Source organism: Asparagus officinalis, chromosome 4 (genome assembly GCF_001876935.1).
Source record: "Asparagus officinalis chromosome 4, Aspof.V1, whole genome shotgun sequence".
In the NCBI taxonomy this organism is placed as follows: domain Eukaryota; kingdom Viridiplantae; phylum Streptophyta; class Magnoliopsida; order Asparagales; family Asparagaceae; genus Asparagus; species Asparagus officinalis.
Window position 1 is genome coordinate 46,145,103 of NC_033797.1, and position 11,543 is coordinate 46,156,645.

Below are 11,543 nucleotides of genomic sequence, written 5' to 3' on the forward strand. Positions count from 1 at the left end.
ACGAAGAAGAAGATCTTTTGGAAATCAAAGAACTGATCAACGATCAGTTAATCGAATCCCGAGGGATCCCTTCATCAACAACCTAGTCCACTTGGCAATTAACCGAATCTTCGGTTCCAACAACTCTGTTATAGAGTTTTAACTCACTCTGAGTTTATTTCTGAAACTCATTTTAAGAGTTCGTGATTAAGTTTGCAACCCAACTTAATCTCATCAAACCAAACAGTCGGTTTTCAACAACTCTTGTCAGAGTTCTTAACTCGTTCAGAGTTCTTTACACTCGTCAAGAGTTCTAAACCGAAGTCATCAAACGCTTCAATTGTTCCAGTGAAGAAGGACGGTCGGATCGTCAACGGAGAGCAAGTTCGACGAGATCAATCGAAGGAGGCACTCCATCGCTACCAAGAAGAACCCAGTTTTAAACAAAGGGGAAAACCAAATTCGTTTTCCTCTCTTTTGTAATCGGAATCCAAATTGTAATCGATTTTGAGAGGAATACAAGTTCGAATTTTTCTTTCATTGTCTTTTTACATCAAATTTCCAACAAACAATGGGCTTGCAGCAAACCCATCAACTCATCGAAAGAGTATGTGGACAGGTCCTTGGACTCTTCGATTGCTACCACGACATGGTCGAATTTTGCTGTAAGGCTGCGGAGCACCTTTATAACCACGATCTTTTCTGTGAGATCTTCACCACAACTCTTGATTTGGTTGACGATGGATGTGACTCTTGTGAGAAATGCTTGAACAGATTCACCTTGATTCATGTTCAACGTCTCAAACTCTCTTCTCAAGCCTTGTAACCTTATCTCACGAACTTTCGAATTTCCCTGGAATGCGGTTTTTAGGGTTGTCCATGCCTCCTTTGTCGATGCCGCTGCTGCTATTTTTATGAACATCGTGTCAACAACGGCTTGTTGAATGAAGAATAACGCCTTCGCATCTCGCTTTGCTGTTTCTGTTGGTGTGGGATCTGTGTCCGGTGCTCCCGTCTCCAACAATTCCTATAGACCTTGCGACTTGAGCAAAGTTCGTATCTTGATGCTCCAGAACTCGTAGTTATCTCCCTTGAACTGTGGAATCGATGGATTCGAAACGCTCATGTTCTCTGCCATGGTCGGATCTGCCCAGATCTCTCACCTTTGACTCTGATACCAAAATTGTTGGAAGTTTCAGTAATAGAAAAAACAGAACACACAGAATTATTTGTTTTTTTACTCAACTTCCTTAATTAACAGATACAAAAGACATAATATTTAATACAGAGCATAATCCTAATTTAGCACCCACTAACCCCAAAATAACGCTGCTATAACTAGCCTATAACCAACCCACTACATAACTTCAACTAAATATGGAAACTACCCTCTCTAAACTAATTCCAGCACACCTCTAAGCAAAGAACATGGCTGACTATAATTAACAACCGGATTACAACTTATTCTTAACAAAAATAGACCTACAACTAAAAAACGTAGCCTCTAGAAACTGCAGCTCTTATGCGCCTTGCTGACTTGGCTGCTGACTTGGATTACATTCAACATGTAGACCCAAACCTTAGAACAAGCATGCAAAGCAAAGATTTCTCTAAGTTAAGAAATCAGGTGAACTTGGAAGTTCAGGCAAACTTGGAAGTTCAGACGAGCTTGATAATTCAAGTAAACTTGGAAGTTCAGGCGAAGCTCGAAGCTGAGTTCAAGCGAACATGCAGTTCATGCAAGCTTTGGAAGTTCAGGAGTACTTGGAAGTTTGGGCAAACTTTGGAGGTTCATGCGAACTCCAAGTGCAGGCAAGCTCCAAGTGCAGGTGAAGCAGTTCATGCGAGCTTGACTATGTTCAGGCGAACATAAGTCATACATGCAATCTTCGTAGTCAGGCGAACTCGTAGAATCTGTTTTGACCTAGGGTTTCCCTATAAATAGGGAACCCTGGCCGCCACTTGAAAGGGAGTGTTTCCAGATCTCCAGAACGATTTCCTGTTGTGATTTTTGGTGGTGTTTTTGCATCGCCTTTAGCGGCGATTTTTCAGAGAAAAATCCCACGTGTTCCTGTAGCAATTCTATCGTAGCGATTTTTGATAGAGAGATCTCAGGGAGTTTGAGATCATCTCTTGCAAGCTTTGTAATCTTCTTTAATATTAAAAGGAATTTTTTGTGTGGCTCCCGAGCACGTAGGCAAGTTGTCAAACCTTGTTAAAAATTTGGTGTTCCCTCTTTTATCCTTTTCTTGCAAGTTTCTTTTATTTGTTGCGATTTCTTCTTACATTCTTTCGACACAAGATTTGGAGGGCACGCTGCGTGAGGGTTCATTGATAGGTAGTCGATAGGACAAACCCCCAACAACTTGTATCAGAGCTTCGTTCGGATTAAATCTATGTGAGAGCTATGGCAGAAGAAGACAAATCAAAGATTGAGAAGTTTGACGGATCAGATTTCGCCTACTGAAAGTCGTAGATAGAGGACTATCTGTACCAGAAGGATATTTACCGTCCGTTGATGGGTAAAGCAAAAGGAAAGAAGGAGGATGAGTCAAACAAGGACTAGGAAATATTAGATCGAAAGGCTCTAGGGCAGATCCGATTGTCGCTAGCAAAATCAGTCACACAGAATATATTAAAGGAGAAGACGACGGTGGGGCTTATGGAAGTACTCACAAAAATGTACGAGCAACCTTTATCAACGATCACTCGAGAAAGGTGTGAGTATACTTCATGAAGCACAAGTCAGAGGTATTTGGAATTTTCAAGAAGTGGAAAGCCATGGTAGAGAATGCGACTGATCTGAAGGTAAAGTGTCTGAGATCAGACAATGATAGAGAATATGAGATGGAGGAGTTTAAGAAGTTCTGTGTTCTGAATGAGATTCGTTTAGAGAGGACTACTCTAGGAACATCGCAACAGAATGACGTTGTAGAGAGGATGAACAGAACGTTGACAGAGCATGCGAGTAGCATGCGCTTACATGCAGGTCTACAAAAAATATTTTGGTCAGACGCGGTGCATACAACAGCCTACTTAATAAATTATGGGCCTTCAGTCCCATTAGACTTTGGGATTCCAGAAGAGGTTTGGAATAGCAAGAAGGTTAATCTCTCACACTTGAGAGTCTTTGGTTATGTGGCATATGTTCATATTAGTGACCATATCAGGGACAAGCTAGAAGCTAAATCACAGAAGTATACATTCATTAGATATGGTATTGATGAGTTCGGATATCGTCTGTGGGATGAGAAGAACAAAAAAATCATCAGGAGCCGAGACGTCATATTCAATGAAGAGGTAATGTACAAGGACAGAGACAATGCAAAGGATAACAAAAACAGTGGGAGCAGCACTAAGGATACAGGTGCATCCGAGTACATGGATTTGGAGGAACTTCCAGATGGGAGAGACAATGTTAGTTTTGACCAAAGAACGGAGGAGACTCCAGGTGTAGAGAAGACTACCTAGGGCGAGGAGCTTAGGAGATCATCTAGGGTGCCCAAATCAAATCTCAGATATCTTCCATCACTTGATTACTTGCTTTTGACAGATAGCAGAGAACCGGAATGCTATGAGGAGACCATGCAAGTTAGTGAATCTCAGCAGTGGGAGAATATGATGCAAGAAGAGATGAATTCTCTCCACTCAAATGAGACATGAGAGTTAACCCATCTACCTGCACGGAGGACAGTCTTACATAACAAGTAGATTTACCGGGTCAAACATGAGAGTGATGGAAGCAAGAGATACAATGCCAGATTAGTTACGAAAGGATTCCAACAAAGAGAATGAGTGGATTATACAGAGATATTTTCCCCCATCGTGAAGCTTATAACCATCAGGGTGATGTTGAGCTTAGAAGTTGCTGAAAAATCTCTACATTGAGCAGTTGGATATAAAGACTGTCTTTCTTCATGGTGACTTGGATAAAGAAATCTATATATATGAAGCAACCTGTTGGCTTCATTGAGGAAGGTAAATAAGAGATAGTGTGCACGCTGCGTGAGGGTTCATTAACAGGTTGTCGATAGGACGAACTCCCAACATAGTACGCCTGAATGGTTGTTACACGCAGTTTACTTAATGTGGGAAATTAATTAAGTGTTCGTATGAGCAGTATATATACCTTGGAAATTTCGAACTTCTGATTTTCTTTTGGCCATACTTTCTCCATTCATAGCCATCATAATGCGGAATAGTAGTCAAAATATTCCATGAATCCAATCTCTTCCTGCCGTAGAAAAATAGAAAAGAACAAATAAAGAAGGAATAAAAGGAAACAATTGTCATCAAGTTGTATAGTGCTGAAAGCGGAGCGCAACAAAAAGATGCAGAAATGTGTTAGAAATAGGCACGTAGCAACCTTTTCATGTGGCTATACCATTCAGCTCTGGAACTTGTTTTGAGCTTGGAGAGGAGAGAGGTTAAAGAACCTAATACATCCTCAAAGAGATCCCCGATGAGCTCAGAGTAGCCATCAGTACGAGGAGATGGAGGGAGCGCAATTGCGCGAATCTTGCATATCCCCTCGTGTGCCCTATTCGCCTCTTTGATCATCATCAAATATTCCAAGTGATCACAAGGCTCAAAATTCGGTAAATCCAGTGAAGCGGCCATCTTCTCTGATGAGGGGGATACAACCTAATCGCATTTCCCTTAAATAGGCCAGTGGTTACTGTATCGTCAATAACTTGAGCGAACTATTCAGTCTTGAATTCAGATTTCTGGGAGCTAAATACCCATATTGATATTTTAATTCCACCACATTTATCAAGAAAGTATTTTAATTAGGCAAACCTACTTTAAGGTATTTTAATTGATTCAACTTACCAACAAGGCCATTTTTCTCGCCGGCGACCAGTTTTCCGGCGAGAACTCGTCACGTGTGTTGCACGTGATGACTTAAAATATTTTTTGGCTTTTGATGTGGCACGGATTTTCTGATGTGACAATGTTTAAAGGCGGGAATTAACCCTCTAAAAATCCCAATTCACCTAAAATAGGACAGATCCGTGCCACATCAGCAGCTAAAGAACAGTTTTAAGTCATCACGTGCCACGTACGTGACGAGCTCTAGCCTGAAAACTGGTCGCCGACGAGAAAAATGACATTGTTGGTAAGTTGAATCAATTAAAATGTCTTAAAGCAGGTTTGCCTAATTAAAATAGCTTCTTGGTAAATTGGGTGAAATTAAAATACTAATATAGATATTTAGCCAATTTTCTAAAGTTACTGTTCTCGCTACAAACAAAGTGATAGCTTACAACATTTTAAACAACATGCACAAACGTTTTTAAAGCGTTGAAATGCTGTGCCTCCACTTTTGGCTCTACCGTGCGCGCAAACACCAACGTTCTCAGGGAACAGCGATGGTGCCAAACGTTGTCATTTGCCCACGTTTCTTTTGCAAATGTTGACATTTGGCGACGTTCTTTCCACCAAACCGGGGGGCCATCACAACCCAGGCTATCACGCTATTCAGAATACCAGATTCTCAATTCCTGCTATTTCACAAAATTAGTTACTATTACTCATAAAAAAAAAGCCAACCAACCATTTGAACTTCGGAATGAAATCTATGAATTTCTCATTGATATCACTACTACAAAGAAGGCCTGCCCCAACGGTTGTAACCGTTGGGGCAGATAGTATCCCCAACGGTTGGGACCGTTGGGGCAGATAAATCAACCGTTATAGCAAGTGGCGTTGGGGCTGAAACTGTTCCAACGAGTGTAATTTCTGCACCAACGGTTGTACCCGTTGGTACAAGTAAAAATATAATTAAATATTTAAAAAAATTTTAAATCATGAAAAAAATGGCACCAACGGTTACAACCGTTGGTGCAAAAAACAGCACCAACGGTTGTAACCGTTGGTGCAAAACAACAGCACCAACGGTTGTAACCGTTGGTGCAAAGAGTTGCACCAACGGTTACAACCGTTGGTGCATATATTGTGCATTAATTGTTTCAAAACTTACACCAACGGTTACAACCGTTGGTGCTTGTGTTTCTCCTTTTTTTCACTTTTGCCTACAATGTTTGCATATAACATTTCCCACAAAAATATATAATACACCTGTTCACAACATATATATTCCCACGCATAAAACAAAAGATTGACTAGAACCAAAATACAACAACTTATAATTAACTCAAGTCCCAAAAGAGGATATCTGAAATATACAAATGTCTTAATTATGTTAATTAAAAGTACAAGTCACGGGTGATTTAATCGAATATAATCAGCAAAAGCTTTGCGGATGTCATCCTCGCTATAGCCCTCCTGTGTAAAGCTCCCTAAGACGCCCCCCAACATGCCCCCCAGCACGCCTCCCAATCGACTAGCAAGAGGGTTTTGTGTCGAAATATCCTGAGGAGAACATTGAGCAGCAGATGTAGAACCCTGAGCATCCAGAGAATGATGAGCTAAAGTCGGGGGAGTAGTAGCAGGAACAACAGGTGGTGGACGAGTGGTCTGAGAATCAATCTGTAAAATAATTCGAATTCACACTAAGTATATCCAAACATGTAAACTTAAGCTTAATAAAATGGCCTTTTGTTGTATGAATAATTTATGACATGCATTTGTAGTGTTGAAGCATTTGTGACATGAATGCGGCTAACTATTAAGAAATGACATTAAACATATAACGACAAAAATAATCTTATGCAAAGTAAAAGCAACGAGGGATGATAAATACTACTGAAGACGTAAATAGTAAGGATCATCTTAATTGTTGTCTTACTGTCTTAATATTAACAGATAGGATAAGGATAGTTTTCATGTTTCATTATTTTGTGGACTTAATTACAAGAGATAATCATGACGTAGAAACAGTACTTTTGTTGTATGAATAATTTATGACATGCATTTGTAGTGTTGAAGCATTTGTGACATGAATGCGGCTAACTATTAAGAAATGACATTAAACATATAACGACAAAAATAATCTTATGCAAAGTAAAAGCAACGAGGGATGATAAATACTACTGAAGACGTAAATAGTAAGGATCATCTTAATTGTTGTCTTACTGTCTTAATATTAACAGATAGGATAAGGATAGTTTTCATGTTTCATTATTTTGTGGACTTAATTACAAGAGATAATCATGACGTAGAAACAGTACTTTTGTTTCTGTTTTCCCGTAGAAACATTAACTTTAAACCCTTACACAACTGACAAGCACGCATTATGTGTTGAAAAGATTTGTGTTGAAAAGAAAAGACTGTCAAGCACGCATTATGTAGCAAGTCTTTTAGCAAGAGAACAGAAATATCCATGAATCGCTACTCCAATTCAGGCAACAAGATTTTCACGGTCCATCACAGACTAATATATGCCTTGCAATACATGTTCAAAGCCTTTACAGTTATCAAATGTCTAAGCATTGAAACCTTGTCAGTCTTTGACCAGGAACACAATTTTAGTCCCACATGCGATTTGAATGAGAAATATGTAGCAACTAGTTATTGTGAGTCTTTAATTTTTAATTTTCTTTTAAAGAAGTATATATCTAAAGATAAAGACATTACATGCATGTTTTATGTCTGATTTTTATACTTCTTTAACATGATGTTCACTTAAAATATGATGAAGACTAGGCCAAGTCAAGTTTTTTCTTTAATTTAGCCAAAGTATATACACATGTAACTTATAGGTTTGATTAGTCAAGCGCGCACAAAAGAATCTATCTCAATGTTGTCCTCTATGTCAACATCCGCGAATTGTGGTACATCGTAGGTATCTCTCGGCTTCCATCGACAAACAACACTCCATCCCGAATGCTTCAAGCATTTTGAGTAATATACTTGAAATGCTTGTTCCGGGAATATATATGGTTCGTCTTCAAACTCAAAAAGATTAGTGTTTACACTAGTCAATCCATATTCATCTTTCCAAGTCCCGTATGTGTCTCTCCATTTTCCATGTCCGGTTCTTGTATGATACCAAACACACTTAAATATATATACTAGTTTGGCTCTTCCCGGATAGCGAATACCAAGTATTCTATCCAAATACCCATAGTAAATCAAACCTTCAGCTCCAATGGCCGCAATTCCGCAATTTTGGGTAGTCCGAGATTCTTCTGTCCTTGATTTCAAATTTGTAGCCATTTATACCAAATCCTTTGTAGTATGCAACCTCCAGGCTTGGATGTCGAGCTAGACATCTCAAATCATCATCTAATGTTAATTCTGAGTTTGGATCTTGGACCTGAGAAAATAGTTCATCATTCCAATTCTAGGAATATAAAGATAAAATTATAGATTAATACAATGACATATAAGAAATTCTTACATAATTTTTAAACCAGGCACAAAAATTTTCTTGGTGATGCTTCTCCAACCATTCATCATTCCAATTGTGATGCTCTTCATGTAATTCATCCTTATAAATTCTATTCTCAACATGAATTGTTACATCAACATTATATTATTACACATATAATAGTAAATGCAAAATAGACTTACCCTCTAACTTCCTCAAGGCAAACGCTATTGAGGAGGATAAATTGATGTATTTGATTAATAAATGTGATTCCCATTGTCATGTAAGTTGGTTTGCCATGTGTTCCATCACGAATACGCACAGGCCTATTGAGCTTAGTCTCTATGTTTTCATCCAAATAACGAGAACAAAATGTCGTTACCTCCTCCAGGAGATAACCTTCCATTATAGAACCCTCTGGCCGATTTCTATTCCGAATGTAATTTTTTAGAGTGAGAAGGTACCTACAAATACTAGTATTAGATTACTACATAAAAACATACAAAATAGAAAAGTTATATTTGTTGTGTCAAAGAAAAAAGCGAAACACCTTTCTATAGGATACATCCACCGATATTGTACCGGTCCAGCAAGCCTTGCTTCGGTTGCAAGATGAACAGTCAGGTGTATTATAATATCAAACAATGATGGTGGAAAAATCCGCTCAAGCTTGCACAATATTAAGGGAACTGCTTCTTGTAGCTTCTCCAACTCCTTGTCCTCAATGGTTTTAGCACACAATTCCCTAAAAAAGTTGCAAAGTTCATTGATCACTAAACCAACAGATTCAGGAAGCGAAGCCCTAAGGGATAGTGGGAGAAGGTGCTCCATAATAACATGGTGATCGTGACTCTTCAACCCATCTATCTTGCCTTTTACAGTCTTTATCTTCTTATTAAATGATCCAGAAAACCCTGTAGGAACCTTCAGCTCATGCAATACCTCCAAAAATATTTTCTTTTCTAGTTTTGACATATGATAAACGGCATTGGGGAGTACAAATTTTCCTGGTTTACCTAATTTAGGTATAGGGTGCAACTCTTTTCTAATGTTTAAGTGTTGTAGATCCCTCCGAGCTTGTAGGTTATCTTTTGATTTTCCATCTTTACAAAGAAGCAAGTTAAGTATGTGCTCAGATACCCCCTTCTCAATGTGCATGACGTCCAAATTGTGACGCACTGTATTTGTCACCCAATACGGTAGTTCAAAGAAAATACTTTTCTTATTCCATCCTTGTGGCTTTTCCTGTCTTTCCTTTACTTTTCCAAAAATCACATTTTCATAATCATTCCATTGAGCAAGTATGTCCGCTCCAGATAAGGGGATGTGCATTAATTGTCGATGCTCTGTAGTACCATCAAAGTGAACATCATCATCCCTATAGAGATGGTCTTCTTTCAACATACGTCGATGACCACAATAACATATCTTTTTGCTAAAAGACAACCATGTCGATGCTGTATCCACGTGGCAATATGGACATGCTTTATAACCATGTACAGAATATCCCGATAGCATTCCATATGCAGGAAAATCATTAATTGTCCACATTAAGGCTGCACGCATTATGAAGGTTTCCCCTTTATCTGCATCATATGTCTCCACACCATCAATGAATAAAGACCGTAACTCTTCGATGAGAGGTCGGAGATAAACGTCGATATTATTTCCCGGTGAACTGGGTCCATCAATCAAAAGAGGCATCATAAAATATGATTGATCCATAGCCAGCCACGGTGAGAGATTATAAATCATCATTACAACCGACCATGTGCTGTGTGGATTACCATTAAAACTAAAGGGGCAAAAGCCATCACTAGCTAGTCCGAGCTTGATATTACGAGGATCCTGACTAAATATTGGATGTAACTTGTCGAAATTCTTCCATGCAGGTGAATCTCTTGGATGACTCATTTTGCCATCTTCACTTGGAAGAGCACGATCATGCCAGGTCATTGCCACCGCTGTCTTCTTACACTTGTAAAGTCTCTGCAACCTCTGTGTAATAGGAAAATATCGTACTACCTTGAGAGGTATGTTATTCTTGCTAGTATGTGCTTTCTTCTTATATCTGGACACTCCACAAGTAGGGCACTCTTTCTTATATGAGTTTTCTTTCCAATACAGTACACAATCATTGGGACATGCATGAATCTTCTCACAAATTAAACCCATATTAGACATTATCTTTTGAGCTTCATACCAGCTATCAGGGACATTGTTCCCAACAGGCATAGAATATTTTAGGAATTTAAGAAGCATCGTGAATGACTTGTTGCTCCATTTGTTTAGGCACTTAATCTGGAAAAGTTGAACGAACCATGACAGCGTGGAATGTTTTGCATTCTCATAAATCGGTCTCCTAGCATCATTCATGTACTTCTCATACTCATCTACATATTGTTCTTGTCTGGGAGGACTATCTTCAACATGATTAGGGTCACCGAAAGCAACCTCTACCATTTCCTCCATCTCCTCTTCTGGAAACAAGTTAATATCGTCAACTTCTTCTTCTTCTTATTCTTCGACATTATTAGGAGTTAGAATTTCTCCGTGATATACCCAAGTTGTATAACCTCTAATAAAACCATACTTGACAATGTGTCACGAGCCATGATAACCTAACCAAGACAGAGTTAGTGATAACAACTCATAAATTAAGCACGCTTGCACTAATTTTTAGAAAATTATAAAAACTATATAGTTTGGTATAAATAAATTTTATTTCATTGTTTAAATTTAATCACAATTTTCAATAATGTGAAACATACCTAGTGCATCAAATATTTATTATGTTTATGAAATTTTCACATAATATATGCTTACCAGTTATATTTCAAGTAGTAAAAGAATATAGCAAAAATCTAACACTGACTACCAATTACCTCTTAGAAATTAAATGATAACAACTGCTGATATAGTCACGAGCCATGATAACCTAACCAAGACAGAGTTAGTGATAACAACTCATAAATTAAGCATGCTTGCACTAATTTTTAGAAAATTATAAAAACTATATAGTTTGGTATAAATAAATTTTATTTACTTGTTTAAATTTAATCACAATTTTCATAAATGTGAAACATACCTAGTGCATCAAATATTTATTATGTGTATGAAATTTTCACATAATATATGCTTACCAGTTATATTTCAAGCAGTAAAAGAATATAGCAAAAATCTAACACTGACTACCAATTACCTCTTAGAAATTAAATGATAACAACTGGCCAATTAAAAATTAAAAACTCGATCTAGACATTAGCTTGAAATTAACACAGTTACGCAT

At 38.1% G+C, this 11,543-nt stretch overlaps 2 protein-coding genes across 3 annotated transcripts; both read right to left on the bottom strand.

Annotated features, from left to right (window-relative positions):
* LOC109837367 lies at nucleotides 499-4,685 on the bottom strand. Of its 2 annotated transcripts, none has more exons than XM_020405590.1 (3): nucleotides 4,346-4,682; nucleotides 4,109-4,213; nucleotides 499-1,150 (listed from the first exon to the last, which is right to left on the bottom strand). In XM_020405590.1, the coding sequence occupies exons 1-3, from the start codon at nucleotides 4,597-4,599 to the stop codon at nucleotides 1,102-1,104; spliced, it is 408 nt and encodes a 135-aa protein (XP_020261179.1). In that variant the 5' UTR covers nucleotides 4,600-4,682; the 3' UTR covers nucleotides 499-1,101. The 2 variants fall into 2 exon arrangements, with proteins under 2 accessions (XP_020261179.1, XP_020261178.1); XM_020405589.1 differs by lacking the exon at nucleotides 499-1,150 and adding an exon at nucleotides 3,868-4,036 and having other exon boundaries at nucleotides 4,346-4,685.
* LOC109838626 lies at nucleotides 6,202-10,726 on the bottom strand. Its single transcript, XM_020407053.1, has 3 exons — nucleotides 8,837-10,726; nucleotides 8,129-8,227; nucleotides 6,202-6,471 (listed from the first exon to the last, which is right to left on the bottom strand). The coding sequence occupies exons 1-3, from the start codon at nucleotides 10,724-10,726 to the stop codon at nucleotides 6,202-6,204; spliced, it is 2,259 nt and encodes a 752-aa protein (XP_020262642.1).